Source organism: Anopheles merus, chromosome 3L, assembly GCF_017562075.2.
Source record: "Anopheles merus strain MAF chromosome 3L, AmerM5.1, whole genome shotgun sequence".
NCBI lineage: Eukaryota > Metazoa > Arthropoda > Insecta > Diptera > Culicidae > Anopheles > Anopheles merus.
This window is the reverse complement of record NC_054085.1, coordinates 21,597,107-21,617,834: the sequence shown is the minus strand read 5'-3', so window position 1 is coordinate 21,617,834 and position 20,728 is coordinate 21,597,107. Positions and strand designations below refer to the sequence as shown.

The window sequence follows — 20,728 nt, the reverse complement described above, 5'->3', positions numbered from 1 at the left end:
GCAAAAATATTAATAGAGAATAGAAAAAGGAAGGCCGGAATTCTTGTGAAAGATTGTGTAGAGAAAGGATGTTTACCATATTGTGCCAAACGGTGTAAACGGTGTATGTCTTTTAAAATGATAAATAGTGTAAAAAATAATAGACATTCCTGTACGGTATAGATACGTCGTAATTGGACGTTTGAACGCTTAAATTGATAAATGAAAGTACTGAACAAAAGCTATTGATTGAGTAAAATTGATTGAATATGTTTTTTTAGGCAATCCCACTATATGCCACCTACGAAGAGCGCTGAAAGAATGTACGCACATTCAATGCATTTGGTACAATTTGCCTCTTTAATGGAAGCGAAACAAATAACAAACACCAGACGCCCAATCACCGGTTGAATGGTGCCCGCGTGAGCGCAAACCATCAAAGTATTACAATAGGCGCGTAAGCGTCGGGGACACTAATTACTCTTCTCATTCTGCTGTGTTTCACGAATCGCCGGGATAGGATGAATGATAATGATGATGATGGGTGCTGCTGATCACGGGGCTTTCACCAATTTCAAAAATATATTTTTTGCATTTTATTTTGGTTGTGTTTGAATGGAAAACATGGGCCACACTTTTTTTGCTATTGCCACCCGCATGCGCCCATGAAACGGGAGTGGGAGCGAAATGGAAAAATGCACCCAACCGGGAAACGGGGTGATTAAAGTCCTTTCCAGTCGAACGCCCATTTTTGCTCCTGAAATGCTCATCGATGGCGACCCGTTGGTGGCGTATCTAGGAAGCCTTTATTCAAACGCATCACCCCGGCAAGCCACGGCGCAGCGGTGGCATGTGCAAGCGTGAAAGGATTTATGTTGCCCTCACAAACAAACGAGCGTGTGTGTGTGTCCATTGACCGAACTTGACCGGATTAAACGAAACATTGAGCGGCCTCACTATCACCAGGGCGCGAAATGATGTGATGGCGGTGTTGGAGTGTGTGGTATAATCGTTTGTTCATATAAATTTAGCCTTTTTTGGTGGTTGGTTTTTGGGGGTGAAAGCATTTTATGTTGTTTTTTTTTTGCTCGTATAACATATGGATGAGCCTTTCCAAATGCAGGAACAAAAAGCGTAGACTGAAGGACATTCGCCTAATCCGTGACCCGCAATACACCACCACCGCGAACGCCATGTGTGGTGTGTTTTTGGGATTTCGATTTTATTTTATTTTTTTTGCAATGAGAATACGTTTGATAAAATATTTCTATTGGATGGAAATGAAATTTCATTCGTGTCCACTTTGGAGGCCAAAGGGAGGGTGAGTGCGTCATTGAAAGCTGTTCGATGTGATGGAGTGGTGAAGTTTTTCATTTCACTGTGGTAAGCTCCATCGCGGAATGTTGAGTAATTGGAAAAGTCGTTAAGGTAGCTCCAATCCGGTTTCGAATTAGAAAGATGATTGAGACGGTAATAGAGTAAAATTTAAGGTCGTTTTGGCAATAGTTAGACATTTATTAAGATTAATAAAGAGTTTATTACGAAGTATAAAGGCAAGATCATAGCTCGGAACAAGACGGATCTAAATTTCCTAAAATTATAGCTAATTGCTGGCATTTTGTGTGCAAAGCTTGGTTTGCCCTTTATCAACATAGCACGATGATAATTACATGCCTGTCCTGTTTTCGTTTGAAGAGATGAAACGAAATTATATAAAGGATTTCCTAAAGGATGCGAAACAAATCAACTTCCTTTGAATTAAGCTTACTTGTTTATTCATAACAAATGCAAAACAAATCAAACAAATTTGTTACAGCATATGCGTTTATGATCAGAAAACGAGACAACACGGAAAAGGACGAAACATTGCGAGTGGATTGTGCCGTGTGCCATTCCTTTACTCCATTCTTTATATAACTTTTTCCCTGCCCCACAGCAAGGTGTACCCTGAAAACCTCCTATGTTTGCTTTTCATTATTTAATGAGGTTGTCGTGAGCGCCAACGCGTAATATGTATTAATGTTCTCGTTTATCATTTCGATAAAAGCTTCTCCGGCATATGTGCTCTCTCTCTCTCTCTCTCTCTCTCTTTCTTTCTTTCTCTCTCTCTCTCTCTCTCTCTCTCTCTTTTTTTTAATGTTCGTGTGTGTTCTCTAGGGAGTGAAAAGAAAAGTTCCTTGCTAACGATACTGAATGAATATGTTCAGGCACATGTGTTCTTTATGATTGTGTGCGAAACAAATCGGCATGGGGGGCAGGGTGCTTTATTAAAATTTAGCATGGAAATAGGAGGACCGGAATATGTAACGATTTATTTGTCAAATAAAACATTCCATTGAAAACTTTGGATGTATTTCAGGCCTACCACAACATCGTTTGAGTTGAATGCATTGAATTTATATGTAATTGATGGGTAATGTTTTCGTTGTCTATTTTAGGAACTTTCGCTATTTTAAATTGGCCTCATTCGCCTCTTTTGTTCCAAGAATGTCAGAGCGTTGCCTAATATCGAGCGCCTAAATGTATGCAATGCAACTAGTCGGTGTTAAGATTGATGAAACATTCGGTGGATTCTTTTTCTGGGTCGGTATTAAAAATGCAACCTCCAAATTTTCCATCAGTTGGTGACGATCGAGTAAGAAGAATACAAGTGGCAATGGTTTAAATCTAAATTAAACAAATTTAATATGGGAACATCAACCACTAGAGGCAATGCGTCTACAATGATGGTAATACCAATTTGGAAAAGTTTAAAATTTTTGTTAATATGATTTTTTGGAAAAATGGTAGTGCTTGAAAAGATAAAACGTTCAATAGCTAATTGTTAAAGTTTTCCTATACTTTACTTAAATTCTTCAAATTATCTAAAAATTGCACCTTTATTGGAAAATTTTTCCTATCTGCTAAAAACAAACAAAAAAAAAACAAAAAACTCCAAAGCTTTGCAGTCCTCGTACAGTGCATTTTTGTGCTAGGTTGTCAAGGAAAATTTCTCCTCGCCACATCTGCTCTCCTAATTTTATTGGAAATTCGATGCTTTTTACCAGGAGGCGGTGTATCATTAATCAACCCACCGGTACGCAACATGCAGCGAGAGCATTATACGCTTCACAGTGTGACTGATCGGTATATTGCAAATTTCGCATGACCTTTCACTACACTACAACACTGGCGGTGATAGCAAAAGCTGTAAAAGTGAGGAGCACGGTACAACGTTTTCGTTGTCTTGGAAAACGGTACCCCACCGGGATGGTTAAAATCACAGCTTTTCGAGAGGGAATTTAGGGAAAGAGCGTTCTGGGGTGTGGTGTCGTTTTTCAAAGGTATTTACCGAATTTCTTAGAAGAAAGGTAATGGGTTTGATGGTGAGTGTAATTGTACGCTTAGTTTTTAATTCTGACATGCAGCAAAACTGTTCCATTTTTAGCTTTCGAGAGTGAATGGTTTAGATTTGAAAAGACTGTAAAGGAGGAATGTGGACATTTCAGTAATCAAAATTAATTAAGTAAAATTAACGGCAAGCACTGAAATTTGAACATTGATTGATTTATTACTAATTTTAGAAATTTGTTAGAGAATTAGAGCAAAATAAAAATAAAAATTTTCCGTCATTTCTTTCAAAATCCACTACCAAATCTTATAACTTTTAGACCACAACCCCGAATATAATTGAAGTAATAAAATGAGCTAAATAATACTCACGGTTAGGTAGCAAGTCGCAATGCTTTCGGATATTATATTCGATTCCATTTTGCTGTCCATAATAAAGATAAGGGATAAAAAGAAAATGAGTAGTAGAAAAACAGAGTCAAAGACAAAGGAACAGAGAAGATGAAAAACATAAAAGCGAAAATAATAAAATTGGGTATGAGCATACAAATCGTACATTAATAACAATAAATGGTAAACGAAGTAAACAAATGATATGTAAAAAGATCTAAAAACTGCAAATTAAAGCTCATTTGATAGATAAGTTGTTGAAAACAAAAACAAAACAAACAGAAAACAAACAAAGAATGTTGCTAATGATGAGTTAATAAACAAAAACTTTACCTAATTTGACGCAATAAGGTAGACAACATGAACTGCCAACAAAAGCTGCTTACTAAAATTCATTAAACACAATTTTCAACGAAACAATATAATTAAATAAAAACATTCCGGGCATAAATTAAGCATTAAAATAAACATTCAAACTATGCGCGCTCCATTTTTCCCTCCACTTTCTTTCCAGTAAACAACGCCGTCGCGAAGGAGAAGGCAAGGCCCGGCCTCAACGCTGGCGAAAACGATATCATGAAGCAAAGCAAGCGTTCATGTGCCGTCGAACGAACAGGATAACGCCACATCCGCACCACGTCGCCGTCGAGGGACATTATTTTTCGATCAACATTGGCATGCCCACGAATCTGGCAGGAATGCTATCCCTCGCCGTCGCTGATCCTATACAACGGTGCCTCTTTTTTTTACTCATTTTCTTCCCTCCCTCTAGCGAAAACATTGCTTGCGTTCGCAGGAATTTGTTGCTCAACATATTGCGGGGAGCGCGATGAGTGTCGAAAGCATTGGCGCGGGTCGGGAATTTCTTTCAGCGAAAGCATCTCACAGCGAAAGCTGTGCGAGCAGCAGGAGTGGGGCAAAAAAAAAAAAAAAAGCAGCGCGGTATAAAGATTCTTCTAATAGTTCATATTTTTGATGCACGATGCTTCACTTAATCCCATGTACAAGTTTTATATCCTTACCATGCTAATCCCCTCTTTGCGCATTCTAGTGATGTTTTGTTTTTTGCTTGCTTGTTTGTTTTTCTGTATTTATATATTTATACGGTTCTCCTTCCTGTTCCTGTTTCTACTTCGCTTTCCACTGTTCAGTTTAATACAACACCTTTTTCATTTTCTTTTTTCCTTTGCACTCTCATGAGTTTCACCATCTTGATGCATTTTTCCTGGGGATATTTTATATAATACGATTTTAATTCTTACATCTCACACCCTTTCTACTTCTGCAACGTACTAAACCTTCTTTACTTTAATTTTTACGCATTATTGTTTATGTTTTCTTCCTCCTCCTCCTCCTCCTCTTCTTCTTCTTCTTCTTCTTCTTCTTCTTCTTCTTCTTCTTCTTCTTCTTCTTCTTCTTCTTCTTCTTCTTCTTCTTCTTCTTCTTCTTCTTCTTCTTCTTCTTCTTCTTCTTCTCTTGTTGCTCTGCTTTGTACATATACATATAGTAAACACATACCGGACACCAAGAAGCAGTTTCGCGGGACACGGTACTTCTGTTTACCCTTTGCATTTTCGCATTTCCCTTTGAACTTTGACCTCCTAGTGGATGTTCGAAAGCGGATTCGGGTCATCTTGTGGTCATCTTCGGGTCAGTTTGCATATGAGTAAGGAGCGGTTTGTTTTTGCTAACGAAATCTAAATTAATGACTACATGAAAGGCAAATGCTGGCAGGCTGGAACACGGATGTCCCCCACTCTGTAGCATGTGTAGTAGAGCAGTGTCAGACGATAGGGATGATGCCACCACCATGCACGATGTCTTCTCGTCTACAGCATACACATTCTGGGCGCTGCAGCATTTACATTTTATGACACATTGTTTAACAATTAATAATTCCTGCTTTTCTTCTTCTTAACTTAACTGCTAAAACCAGGCTAACCAATAATTGATCTTCTGCTGCTGCAGGGCGAAAGGCTCATCAGCTTCGTCTCTCTTACTTTTCTTTCTTTATTTTTTTTTGTTGTAATATTTATAGCTACCAGATCAATGTGCACCTCTCCCGCCTCCCACTGGGGTTTGATCGATTATTTGGCATTTTTTGTTGAAGCAGCAGACGCAGATGATGCGCACAAAAATGCGAGAGCTCGTTAGCAAAGTGGTTGGTTTTTGTTCTTAATAATAACATTTTGATTTTTATCCACTTCCAATCTTCATCTCTCGATTTTGCAATCAAAAACAAAGAGAGGAAACATAAGCAAATGCTTCTTAACAATTTCTTGTTTTTTTTTTTCGATCGCCCGTTCTTTCGCTCCTTCACAGTAAAGTGTGTGTAATCGATCAGCTTTATCCGGTTGATCGTGAATTGACACGAGTTCGATTGGCGTTTGTCGCGCTGCTAGGTTTGCATTCGGGTTTTTGCATAAGCTGCAACGCACCCTGTGAAGAATGAAATCAACAATTATTGAAACAAAGTGAATAGGAAGTACAGGTGTTCGTCGTTCTTGACGCTTGACAAAATGCATGGAAATGGGTCCACATTTTGAGTCACAACTTAATGGCCGAGGGTCTCATTTTGCCCTTCACCAAACGGCTTGCACTATAATATTTGGCAGGACTCGAGAAATGTTTGTATATAAACGTTTATCAAAACATGTTTTCACCCTCTCTCTCTCCTCTCTCATCCGTTGTGTTGTTTCCGTTTGCAAAAATCCTGCACAAAGCCACCCCGCCGTTTCACCATCATCAAGCCCGGACACCGAATGCCCTTTAATTTTAACGCCGACTGACATTTATCATGACACTGCATTCCTATTAATAAAACACAGTAACTAAAAACCAAAAAAAAAAAGGCCGATTACGACAAGTAGTAAAAGTGGAAAAAAAAACAAATAAAACAAAAACCATGGCTCCAGACTGGTTCCCTGCGGGTTGAAGTATCGTCCAAACTAGCTCAAGCAAATTGGAAAGCAAAAAAAAAAAACTGCAACCAAAACCGAAGGAAGTAACTTGCCCATTTACGTGACACCCGGCACTCACGCTTTAACAGGACGAACGCTTCTGCTGGTGGCGCACTATTCGGCTTGGCCGGTTGTGGGAAACTTCTTATTCTGCTTGCTGCCCCAGCTGAGAACTTCTTTTTTTTGCTGTGTGTCCCTTCTCTGTTGTTGCCGTGCGTCATCGTCGTCGTCGTCGGCAAAGTTAAACATTTATTTATTGATCCCGGGAGAGAAATCGCCCATTATCGCGATCACTCGTTTTTCCGTTGCAAGGCCAAGCGCGGGAAGAGCAAAAAAAAGTTGTTTTTCGCATGGGAAAATTAATCGAATCCCATTTCGAGGACTGAAGCGGAATGAACTGGTGGGGGACGAAAAAAAAATGCGGAAGCAAGAACTCGATTATTGCCAACAAATTAATCGGTACAACCGACTTTTCTTTTTTTGTCGGGAGGGTTTGTTGTGCGCATGTAAAAATGATATGTGAGCTTCAGACTGCCCCACGACCTTTAGCCGTCTTACAGAGGGACAGCAGTAATCACCTCAACAGTCACACTTTACCGGGAAGGAAGAAATCAATTCACACTCGTGTCGCTAATGTCCTCACGGATGCACAAGGATTCCCGTTTCCAACCACTCGAGCCTGACGGTGTCGGGCCTGGCTCGTTCACCAGGAGCAACCTTGGGACACCTCTCAGTCAGTTAGCACAGGAACACACAGAAAAGGAAATCCGTGCATCTGTTTACCTATACCTATCCTCCCCCCGTCGAGTGGTCGCTTTCTCGTTTGGACGACAATCTTTGTCGGTGGTTCTCCTGCCAGTGACAAGGGCAAAACCAATCGAACGACAAACCAGGGCGAGAGTTGAAACCTCTCTTGAGAGTTGATTGAGTCCCCGGGAACCTTCGTCAATCCTGCGCCAACGGTGCGCCTTCTCCAAGTCGACCAACACACGTCGGCACAAGCAAAGGGAGAGTTTTCCGATGACAAGAAGGAGGCAAATAAAAAACGTTGCCATCTTGTGTGTGCAGCCAGGGAACCATTTTTAAGGGGGAACCCTCCCGGAAAATAAGAAATCTTTCAAGAGGTTTTCCAGCTCCAATCTTGAGTGCAGATGATAGCTTTTGTCCGAACACGCAGGGAAGAAGAACTAGGAAAACGACACCGCAAACATCGTTAACGAGATGGCGCTGCGCGCGACTATGGGTCGGCTAGTTTTTTTTCTCCCCCGTTTAGCTCCTGTTTGGCTTACCGAGCAGACTATAGCTTTGTATTTTTTTTTTTATTTTCAAGCTAGAAAGCCCCCCCCCCTAAGTTGGAGCGGGATTCAAAGGAAGGATCCGTTTGTTGTTGTGTCTTTCAATTTTAAGCCAGCGAAGGAAAAAAGCACTCGCTGCGCAAAAAGGCGTAAACAAACCCATTTCACCAGGCAAATGTGTTGGTGCGGGGAAAGTGTGTTGGTGTTTTTCGATTAAAACTTAATTTCGATCGGCAAGTTCGATTGGGTTGTTTTTCAAAACACTTGAAAATTGAAGTAAGCAAAAATAAAAGCAAATAAACTTTAAAAGAATTCTCCCTGAAAGCTCATCCTGAAGCTCGAATGCATTAAAACGCCTCATTCAAAAAGGGAAGCCTTGCTTGGGAAATGAATTGTAATGCAATAGGCCATTCAATGCCATTAACCAGCACTCCGGATGGCTTCATCAGCGTCAAAAGATACGGCAAATATTAATTTTATTATGCACAAAAAAGCAAAAGGAATCCCATCTGCCCTTAACACAAAGTGCAAGCTTTTTGCTGCTCTAAAGCAGCCGATGCAGTCGCTCGTTTTTTTTGGTTTTTGCGCCACTCCACTCCCTGTAATAAAGCAACATTTTTGCATCGGAATGCGCCCTGCACCAACGCAATGAGAAAAGATGCAAGCAAAAAGCACTGACACCGCTCGCACACAAATCTGTTTCTCATAAAAGCGATCCCGAGCGAGCGCGAGCAGGGAAAAGACAGGGCGAGCCCCCAGCATGCACAGAGAGCAATAATCGTAAAATTAAATTAAAAACATAAACACAATTTTATTTGCACGTCAACCGATCCGCTGCTCGGGGGCACAACACGCAGCGATGATGACGGCGGCGACGACCCACGGCACGTGAAAACACACAAAACCAAAGCCAAGCAGCGTATGGCGACCGCGCAACAGGAAGGAAGGAATTTGCAAAAAGGAACAACCACACACACACACCAACAGACCAGGGGGAAGGAAAACAATGCGAAGCGATGTCTCTTGGATTGGTTGACGAGGAGCAAAAGTAAGCTAGAAATGGCGCAGGAACGCGAGACGGTGCTGCTGCTGACGGTGGTGTGTACTTTGCATTTTAATTTTCATGGCTCGTTTCATTGTCCCGTGTTTCATGTGCCATTGCTACAGAAAAAAGGACGTTGCAAAATTAAAACCGCCTCTCAAAGGCTCTACACTCCACGTAACGTAATTCCCGAACAGCGAGCGGCGGTAATGCTTGGAGACGCATTAATTTATAACCTCTCTTTGACTGGCACTTATCGCGCTCGGTTTTGGGCCCGAAGACAAACGCCCGATTCTAACAGTTCCCCAGTTCCTTCCCACTGGCAATCAGCAATCTATCTCTCTCCCTCTCTTCTGAGAGCAGGAGATAATTGTTAATTGAAATATAATTGTGTGACATCTTCGAGGCGAAGCGCTCAAAAGTGGATATAGCTGACAGCTCAAAGGTCAAAAGGATCACGGCTCCAGGAAACGCTTGTTGCTTTACCCCAAAAAAAGGAGCTTTTTGCTGCTGTTGCTTTTCAGGATTGGCTTTGCTTTTTTTTTAAATCGTCCCTATCGTTGGATGTGTCAAAAACTGTCCTCATACGTCACAGCACAGAGATAAGAGGGAGCAGTCCCCGTCCACACCATGATTAATTAACTTTCCCAGGCACGTGGTACCGCGGGCGCCAGCGGCGTTACTTTACAACCGAGCTCGAAACCCCAAAACCCCAAAACATCGACAGAATTTACTTCCCCCTTATTTTACTATGGAAATCCCCATTTGCCGGGCGGGGGAGGTAAAACTTGCCGAAGACCCGGGTCCCTATATAATCTGCTTCAGATAATTAATGGCATCGTCCGCGTTTCGAATTGTGTGTCCGCGTGTGTGTGTGTGTGTGTGAGTGTGATGAGGATTCTCTGCTTCCAATTATACAATTCTTGTTCTGTCACGCTAAAGGACCTTGCGGTTGCTTGCTGCTGCTGCTGCTGGGTTGCTATTACCAGTGGATGTCTGGTGGAGAGAAACACAAGAGGACACGAACGATGTGACACTATCGGAATCTCAAATCACTACCGCACGCGCGCCCTCTACGGCCAAGGGATAATGAGGACGCAAACTACACAACACATCCTTGACCGGGCACACCAGCAATGGGAGCATTTCGAGGGAGACGCTGCAAGGACATCACCGGGCGCACACCCATGCGCAGCCACTACCGATAATGGCTTACACACTGTCATTAATATTCATGTATGACGACGACGACGACGATTGGATTTCGGAGCGTTCCGGCAGAACAATTCCTGCCAGTAATGACATACTTCGCCAAAGTTGCGGCCGGGGGCGAAAGGATTTCGGGAGCACACGCCATCGCACACCGAGCAAGATTGGCCCCCCGCTGTTTGGTTGGTTCGGCGTACGGCCCTTAATTAGTGGGATAGGATTAGCATCGGTACGTTGGCACGGGCATACAGAGCTTTAAATGTCGCGTTTTTGGGAGCATCGGGGGAAAGCCAAGATGATGATGATGGGAAAAACGGATTGGATCGCATTGTAAAGTGCGCTCACTGTAAAGCAGCACTCATAGCACTCTCATCTGTGCCAAGTCTTGTTGAACCGCTGCCAACAGGAGTTCATTCCGGGCAGGGTGACTTCACGGGACGGCAGGCAAACACACACACACACAGCAGTGGAGTGTGGATGTGTGTGGCTTTCAACAACAATTTGCGACTTAAAGATACGAGATGGGGAACGAAACTAGATGCTAAATGCAATGCAACCGCCTGTTGGCAGGCGGTTTTTGGAGCTCTGTTCTTAACTATTTTACACGGCGCAAAATTCGCAAAATTCGCGCTTTCGTACTACCTTCTCACGTGGTAAGCAGTGAGGACCTCCACCTTTTACCACCGACAAACAAGATCCTAGATAACGTTCGCTATGTACAGAGTTAATGCTGTTCGAGCAGGAGAGTGCTACAGAGGTCCCGATTTTTTTTTGTTTGGCGGGATGAGGATGCATCGACACGACAGTATTACCACATCTACTTTACGAAGGTAGGCAGGCTTAGGTAGGTAGGTAGGTATGGTACAGCGCTAGACAGTTGGACAGTCCTACAGTTGGCTTCTAACTCTCTTACACATACATAGGTATTCTCTTAGCACACTCTCGGAGTACGGTGTGCAAAAGATTCGCGTACTGATGTCCTATTACTCTTAACTAAAGCGTAGCCAATTCCGTAGGACTCCTTCCACAGAGTTGCGGGAACTTCTTCTTTACCAAGCAACGGCGACTCCCCTCTTCTTCTACTCTATCTCTTTCGCATCACATTAACGTATTTCATTTCTTCTCTCTCTGAATACAAATTCCTACCACACCTGTCCAACGCGTAATGAAGCGGCCCCGCGTCAGGCCAGATATTGTGTGTAAGCTAGCAAACGAAGTAAAAAGTCGGATCTGTACAATGTAAGCTGCATCGAGCGGGCGGGGATGCTGAATAATTCTATAACGCGCTACACGCTACCACTAAACCGATGCCTGTGTACTACAGAGATATTTGGTCATTCGCAAAATTAAACCTCGAACGAAACATATATCCTTATGTCTAAATTATGCGGCCCTACTTTACGCATCTCGCTCCCCCTGTTGCAAGGGGGAGTTCAATGCCGGAAACCCTTCTCTCTGCGTGTCAGCTTCCTTCCACTGCTGCTGCTGCTGCTACTGTGTTGCGGGGCTTTGTGTGAGCTTTCGAGGCGTACGGTTGAAGTGCTCCCGCCCTCTGCTGGTGGTCGGTGATCGATCGGTCTGTGTGCGATGAGCATGGGGATGATCGTGATGAGGAGGATGATGAGGACGCCTCTTCCTAAAACCTAATGACTCGCGCGGTAATGCGCACCGCCGGATGGTGGTGGGCGACGATGCGCACCCGCGTTACCCTCTACTAGACGTACGCACCGCGGCTCCGCGTGTCCTTGCCCTGGAGCCGCTCGGCAAACTGCCGCCAGCTGACGACGGTTTTGCCCGACCACAGCCACACGCTCGACGTCACGCCGACCAGCATCGAGCAGACGTACTTCACCATGTAGATGTGAAAGATTGGCTTCGGGTCGGGCGGGCCGTGCCGGGCCGCCGGACACGGGATCGAGAAGATTTTGCACATCTGCCGGTTCCACTGGATCATCCAGTCGTCGAAGTGATAGTACTCGTAGAACAGGCAGGCCAGGTAGCCGAGCGAGGGCAGGATGAACAGCCCGCTGAAGAACCCGATGCGCAGCATCAACCGCTCCAGCTTGTCGGTGCGGGTGCCGTCGTGCTTCATCACGGTGCGAATGCGGAACAGCGACACGAAGCCGGCCAGCAGGAAGATGCCCCCGATCGACAGGTAGATCACGAGCGGTATCAGCAGAAACATGGCGAGCGAGTGTGTGTCCAGCTGACCGACGAAGCAAACACCTGACAGAACGTCACCTGGAAAAAACAGAAAAAAGGGAAAGATGCGTGTTTAGAGGGGTTGGCGTTGGTTTTTTAGGATCGTTGCGCTATTGGAGGAGCGGCGGAAAGAGAGGTTAATAGAATCATCCGATGAAGGTAAAGCTGCAAATGCAAAGAGGATCGCTTGAAGCAGTTCTTCACATCGTTCTTACCCCCCAGCGGGAGGTTGTAAGAACTATAATTAAATTAAAGAATGGGGCTGGTACACACCTCGACGGGACGTCCCGTTACATTTACGTCCTCTGGTCCATCAACAAAGCTGACGGGGTGCAAAAGGGAGGAAAGCACATACCAGTGCCTCACGAGCCTCGAGAGTATAAGCATTAATCACAGCCGCTTTGCAGCCTTGCTTTCTCGAAAGCCTAATCGTTCTATTTGAGGCACTCACAGACTGAAGCAGCAAGAGTGTGCGGATTACTACGGAGAGACCCCGCCGCAATAACTCCAATTCCTCAGAACCTGCTGCTTCTTGCCAGTGTGTGATGGCAACGTTCTTGCCTTGTGGCCTGGTGTGTAAGTTTGTAAAATGAAACGCACAACACGCCGCCACCATGGCAGGGGGTACGGTACGTACGCTCTTCATTCACAGTTATGTTGTCGTCTGGCAAGCTCTGGCTGTGCCATTTTTTTGTTGGTTTTATGAGCTTCAATGGGGCGAGAGAGAGAGAAAGAAAGAGAGGACAAAAACCGTTCCAATTCAGCTCGATTCGATTAAATGGTGGCTGTAATTCGAGCTCGTTTCGAGCGCTATCTTGCCGCTTTCATCGCAAATCGTCCGTCGGTGTCCCCGGGAAAGCAACACCCGCGCGGTCCAATTAATAGCTGACCACTTTTCCACCCCGACACAAGTTGTGTTTCTTTTCGTTTAGAAAAGTATGGGAGGACACGAGGACACTATCCATTTTAGGCTCCCCCGCGTCTCGGGATGGAAAATCTACATTCTCGGCACGCTTCAAAACACATCCGTCGCGTACTGTGTCGCGTCGCTCTGTGTTTTACATAAACGTTCATTTCGGTGGATTTCGCGTGCGGTTTTCTCAACCCCTTCATCCCAACCCATCCCCCTCGTGTCCCTTTTGTTGCCGCGCGCTCGGTTTGCACACGAAGCGATAGTGATTATCGCGAAGTGGACGGATTTGCATAAATTATCATACGGACGTTTGGGCAAACACCCGTGCCAACATGATCATCGTTTTCTCGGGGTTGAGGGCGCATCACAATTTGCCTCACCACGGGATATGTGTGCGCCACACTTTTTCACCCTTTTTTTATTGGTCGGAAATTCTTTGGTCGCTCTCATTTGTCGCAAGGACGTTCGCCGTGAGCAAAGCACCGGATGGCAAACGATGTAGATGTTGCTCCAACAATCATCCGAGGCACACACACACACACACACACCCGGTCTCTTGTGGTTTCTTGTGGCACAACAAGGCAAAACTTTGGACCCCGCGTGGTGCAAAACTTCATTCGGAAAACAGCAGGAAAAGGGAAAGAAAAGCTCGCGCGGAAAGTGCTCTCTGATTATGCTCGGGGGAAATAACGCTCAGGAACGCATGCTGTCAGTTTTGCCACAATTTCATCAGCGCACAAAACGGGGGGAGATATAGCGAGCGCTCACACATTCATTTGTTTTTTTGTTGTTGCTTCTAACCCAGCTGCTCTGCTAGCTTTAACAACATCATCAAACTTTTCCCTTCTTTTGCAGGAGTTGAGAAAAAAAAGGAAGCTCAATCGACGCCCCAAAAGAACGCTCATTGAAGGATGCTTTCGCTTCCACTTCCTGCGCACTTCTTCCCCGTGAGGATTGGGGCACGTAAAAATCAGAGTTTGATTGATTGTGTTACGGCACTACACTATGGAGAAAACAAACATCATGCGAAATGTTGTCTTCGGGCACACATCGGGCAATTTGTTTTTACCATCAACATTTGACACCTGGGACGGACGAGACCCACGCGGCAGCCAAACTTATCGAAATAACATTTCAGACGAAATTGGGGGGAAAACCCACGTAGCCGTTCATAAATGGATGCTTGAGAGAAAGGGTAGTACAGGGAAAGTGTTGCTAAAATGTGATTTGTTTGCCGTTGCTGTAGTGTGCTGAGGGGTTGAAGAAGAATTCGTTTTGGGAGTAACATATCAATGGGGTCCTGTTCGCAGGTTAGAGGGTTTTAAGTGCGTTATGGTTGGAACAAAGACCAAAGCCAGTGGCGAGGATATGGGACTAGAGGGCAAGATGGACACCTAAGTTAACTGTAAAACAAAGTCAAAGGGTTGAAGACTGTGCTCAAAGAAATGATTTATACTTTGTGTTTGTGATTCTGGATTGAGGAAGTATTAGATAAAAATCAACCGTTTTGTTAGCGATCATTCAACGTTTTGTATGACACTAGTCCCTAGCTTTCGAAAAAGAAACCAGTCAATGCATGTTTATCAACTTGCGTGCAAAAATATGCAAAACACCTTCAATTGAGGCCATTCCTTTCAGTCTAACTTCGTGGAAATGGATAGATTCTATGACAGACACTTGATAACGCTATGGTTCCAAATGATACTTCAAAGATTCAGGAATCTATAAGATTCAAGAATCCATTGAGATTGATACATCTCCAGGAACTCATGAATCTTTAGAGATGTTTGACTTTCAAAATATTGAATTTGAGCGAACTCATGGCACAGAGCTCACATGACTTGAAAACACGCCCGTGGTGGGTTCAAGCCTCGCATGGACCGTCTGCAGCTGCTTGGTATTTGCCCAAGAAGTCTCGAAAGCCTGTATTAGGCTAGCATGCCAAGGAGATTACGCCAAGAAAAAGAATAATAAGAAGCTCATGCTCTATGACTCTTTGGAGATTTAGGAATCCCTTGAGGTTCATGAATCCATAGAGATTCGTGAATCTTTCCAACCAATATTCAGATTCATTAAACCACTTCAAAGATTCATTTAGAATCATGAATCTGAATCAGATTTTGTATCAATACATTGTAGGAGTCAAAGTAAGTTTCGTGAGCGACAAAATGCAGCACCACACATCGCAACATAACTTAGTAGAACCTGCATACTTCATTGTTTCGGTCATTCTTCATCCATTGGCATTTTGCTATAAGACCATTTCGTTCAGTGTAGCAAAAATATAACTTTTTTAAAGTGTTCTTGCATTTTTTTAAAAACAAGATGATACTTATGATAAGATCCTTGGTACTGACACCAAACTTCAAGTAAAAAGTTCCTTCTTAAATAAACTATTGTTAAAGATTTGTGATAAAATACTTTACATGCCCATTTTGGTTCATGTTTCCATATTTCCTTTTACTTTTGATTTTGCATATTGATTTAATTGACATGCAGTAGACATATTTATGAAAGTATCGCCACTAAAAGACGAGAAAATCAAATAGCTTATATATTTTATCCGGCATAACTTCTTTCGAAACAGTAGGCCGTGTAAACCCAGGATCCCTGTGAGAAAAGCGTCCCGGAAAAAGGCACATTCGGGGGCAACAGTTACGTCCATTAACACCTCGGCGGCCCGTTTTGTGCCATCTCATTCCAGCTCCGGAACGGTGGAACCACACAAATACCTACGGCCTAAAACATGACCTACGAAAGTGGCCCCATCATCCGGGCACCGCAATCCCGTGGTAGGTGGTAGTGCGCAAAACAACCGGACGCGACCTTCCCGCTATATTCCCGGCGGGGTTGTGTTGCTTGTTGTTGTTTGCCGGGCCGGGCCGGGCTACGATGCCTTGACCCTGGTGTGAAATCAATCAAGCAATCGGAAAGCTGTCAGAACATTTGCACTCGTTACTGACGTTAATTGCGTCTAATCTGGACGGGTCGCATCGCGGGTCTCGCGCGAGCTAACGGATCGTGATCGCCATTTCGGCTAACGGGCATGCCCGCCGGAGAGCCGTGCGAGCGAGCGAGTGAGTGGGAGCGAAAATGGCCGGTAGCAATCGGCGCCTCACCAGGAAGCCTTTCATTATGCCCACTTTATATCATTTGCACTCACTTTGGTGTGCCCCAGGCCACCGCGCAAAATCGATAGGAAAATCACCTACGGTACGTACCACTGTGTGTACTGCTGCAAACGGCGGGGTTTGGACTAAGTACACCTTATTTCTCGTTTGGTTCTAGCACCGAGAAGCTGGCAGTGTAATCAGACAACGAACGAGCGTTCGCTCAGACTCAGGCGGAGGGCAGAAGACAACCACCACCAGCGGGAAGCGGTAGGTTCTAATGGTCCTAACAAGCGGGAAGTGGGGTTGAAGCAGCGCCCAGTTAAACCGGTATTCGCTGGCACTGGAAGAAAGTGCGTGTCCGGGACGCGAGCTTCTGCAAAACTTGACAGACATGCACGCGAGCCTGTGCTGCTTGCACTACTAGCCGAACGGAATCTTAATATGTAATTAATTTCGCGCAACCGGCAAACGGCAGGCCCCCGTCGGACGCGACGTCTTCTGTATGCGTGGAAGGTCGCGCGTGGAACGACACGGGCAAAATCGTACGAACCGTTTGGTGGTTGTTTGGAAGGTACGACGTAACGAGGGAAGTAAATCCCAAGCATCCAAGGGGTGCGACGCGTGTATCTTTACTGCCGGGTTAAGTTTAACTGACGGATCCAATTACGGACAACTATTTTGCAGATCAGAAGATTAAATTGCAAGCTAAATTTGCCTACCGACAATACTCGCACCCTTCTTTCCGGAATGGAGAAAAGACAGCACGAGAGTTACACACTTCCAGCGAGAAGCACGACTTTAAATATTCAATTCGGATGATCTTCCCTTTGGAATAGGACATGATGGAGCCCATTGGAGAAAGAAGTTTAAGTAAATAAAACCAAAGCAAGGGAAGGGGGTGTGTTTATTCAAAGCTTCATCGTTCAAAAAAAGCGGATGAAACAGCCCGCAACAATACTGGGAAATTGAATTCATTCTCAGAAATTGGATAAAATTTATTCCGATGCCTACACACAGCTTCTTAAAGCGTTCGACGAGCGTTTCTTACAGCAGGAGCGAACGTCCCATCCCCTTAACCCAAGGCTCATAACCCATAACCGCCCACACGGACCTCTACCAGTACTGACTTTGAGACTCGGAGAGTGGCACTTAAATTCAATCAGTTCCAGCAGCAACAATATCCTTCTCGCTCTCTCTCGCAAGCAACGCAGGAACTGTGAAGAAAGTTGCATTCAACATAGAGAGGGGCAAAGTGGCCGGGGACCACTGAAAAGTGATACATTTCTTCGACATTCCCGCAGAATGGGAGCTTATGGGACGATGCCCACCTTCCACACAGACACACGTATACACGCGCGCTCTGTGCTGGAGGACGTTAATATCGGATTTCCTTTTTAAATGGCCACGGGGACGTCTAATGGAAAATGGCAGAAAATTTATGTCGCAACAGTGGAGCGAGCACACGGTGGTGTACAGGACAAGACAGAAGTCTTGGTGGCCACCACCGCCCCAGAGCGAGCACTCATCTTTTTCTGAGTGGTAAGGAAACGGCAAACCTGCTCCGGGCCGGAAATCTTCGGCTGCCGGGCACTGTACCCGTTGTGTGCTGCAATAAGCCCCGGGAAACAGGGAACCGTCGGTACCGAAAAAGGACACACCCAGCCGGGCCAGCTAGCAGCACTCGGTACTGTACTATTCCACGCAGTCGGGGCCATTTTTCTCCGCTGGCCAGCGCTGCTCTCGGCTCAGTGGGAGGGAGTTTGCTTTGCTTTTCTTGTGGATGGGACAGCCGGTGGTGGTGGTGCTGATGGCTGGACAGTAATATAAATGAAAAATTGATAATTTATGGGTGTATTTAAAATGAATCGTATGCTGCCCCCGCTGGGTTGGTGGATGCGGCGACGGGTTCGTTCTCGTGCGAAAACCAGATGGAATTGGTTGGATTGGTGCAGCAGCAGCAGCACTGAAAGCCTTTCAAGCGAAAGCTATTTTCTGTGCCTTTGTGCCGTGGGGTGGACATTCTTGCGGTTTCCTGCGAAGGCTTCCGTGCTGTTTAAGAATAGCACCATTTTCTTCGATAGCACAGCAGCACAATAAAGCTGTATGATAAGAAATCGCTTCTTTTAATTTCCTTTCACGACCACTTGTTAGTACCTCGAGGAGACGATACGCAAGAGTATCGGATCGTTCCCCACACTTTACGACACTTTTGATGTATCGAAATGACTGGAAGGTAAAGCGCTTTATCTAGAAAAAAAAGACCCCGCTTGAACACTCAATCGTAATGAGCCATTTGGCAGGCACGACACACACGGGGAGAATCTAATTTAGCTCACCACATCACCCAGTTAAGATATCCGAACATCCGCCCAACCGGTAAAACATCTTTACCGCACCAGCAGCATCCATCTTCAGCTGCACCTCTTTACACAACCGAACTCGCTCTACACACGCGATTCACCATCACCAGTTTATCATTCTCTCACCCGTTTTACTTCACCACCCAGAGCCCCTCCCCAAGAGCCCGATAACGCTCCCGATAAATGGTTCAATAAAATAAATTATTAAAATCACATCAAACGATAAGTGCAGGAGGAACGCAGCTGTGGCACACGCACCGCCCCAAACGAAGATGGGAAGGATCATCATCCATCCATCCATCCGGTGGAAGTGGTGGTGGTGGTTTGGGATGTTTTTCACTTTACTGGAGACGGTTGGGGATATACGAGAGTTAAGCGCTGCGCACATGAAAACAGATAGCTTTCGCAGGTAGGTATCGCTAGCGTCTCAACGGGCTCAACCTTGACGCGTGCAAGAGCAGTAGCGTTCGTTGTGCTTTTCATCAAATTAAAGGGCTTATTTGGATACTGTGTGTACCTGTTGGTTGCTCTCCACGGTGGATAATGTTTTTTTCATTTTTGGTCAAGTTTGTTGATATAGTATTTTAAGATCGCATTTTAAATCAAACAAAAAGATTTAGCACCTCAGTGGTTAATTTTTGTTAAAATGCACTTTATCTTCTAATGGACCTTGATTCTGAACTCTGATCTACATTGAGCTATAATTTACTTGGTTTGTTACGATCTTGGAATATACATAGAACTTTAAAATCTCGACCCAATGTTAAGATCTTAGACTTTATGAATTTAACAACGTTTCAAATTTGGAGTCTTTATTCATCCCGAAAGCTCCCGAAGTATTGAAGACCTACAGACGTCAACCAGGTAAGATGATTTAATGATTTAAAATTTATAAATGCGTCAGCAATCCGGATTTATTGCCAGTAAAGCCAAGGTACTAATAGCGTTACCATAGAAAGACGTTAAAAGCAATGGTTTTACTCGTAGTTCTTAGTGAAAATCATCTCAGCGGACTCAACACAATATTGGATATCTAGAAAAGAGAACTTTTCATGTCGGGATGTTTATGACAAACTATATGAATATTATTTCGTTACACAAAACTTTAATAAAATAATTTATAGCATATTTAAAAAGTTCGTGTTTTTGACTTTACATTTTTTAGTTTTGCTACAAAAATCCTTGAAAAATTTGAACCTAAAATTTATATTCTGACAACCCCTCAAATCCCACAGTGCAAACGCTTTTGCGCGTCTTCCAATTTTCGTCATTTTCCTGCTCATCCCACTAACCCTGTCCTCTTTTCATCCTCCTGGAGTAATGCGACCGAGCGCTGGGTGTAGCTGCTACTTCATGATCTACCAGCATCCATTGGAAGCTTGATTTTATGTCTGATAAAACATTAATAAAACGCTCTACCCATCACTGCATAATTGATTGATGTATGTAACGCAATCAAAGGATAGACGGTGGTGGTATCGCAAATACGCATAACAGGCACGAAGTAGCTCGGCGAAGGAAAAAAAAACAACCTTTACGCGATGTTTAACTTGCCCATATCTTAGGCAACCGGGGCCCGACTCCCTAATGGGATTTTACTTACCGGTGTTGTAGGAACACCGCACAACGACGCAGCTTCTCTGCTAAAAACGCCATTCGTCCATTTGCAAAGAGTGAAATAATGTTAAATTAAATAATTTTTAACAGCACCTCCTGCGCGCATCGTCTTTCTACATGTGCTGTGCTGTGGTGTAATAAAGTTGTAGGTCGCCTGTTTGTTCGTCGTCGAGCTGTGATGGGCTTGTGTTGAATTGGCGCAATCACCCGGCGGGCATATATCTTGGGCGGATAATGCCGTGCAGCATGCAAGAGATCCTGAAGCCTTCGCACAGCGGAGAATGCTCTATAAATTGCAGCCCCAATGATCTTTGCTCA

General features: G+C 44.5%; 1 protein-coding gene across 1 annotated transcript in view; it reads right to left on the bottom strand.

The window, feature by feature from the left end:
* Positions 1-5,708: 5,708 nt before the first annotated feature.
* Positions 5,709-20,728, bottom strand: part of LOC121600631 (frizzled) — a 239,023-nt gene continuing 224,003 nt past the window's right edge. The window contains exon 5 of the mRNA XM_041929405.1: positions 5,709-12,446. Coding sequence (XP_041785339.1) covers positions 11,920-12,446 — 527 coding nt within the window. The 3' untranslated portion in view covers positions 5,709-11,919. The remainder of the gene's footprint in view (positions 12,447-20,728) is intronic.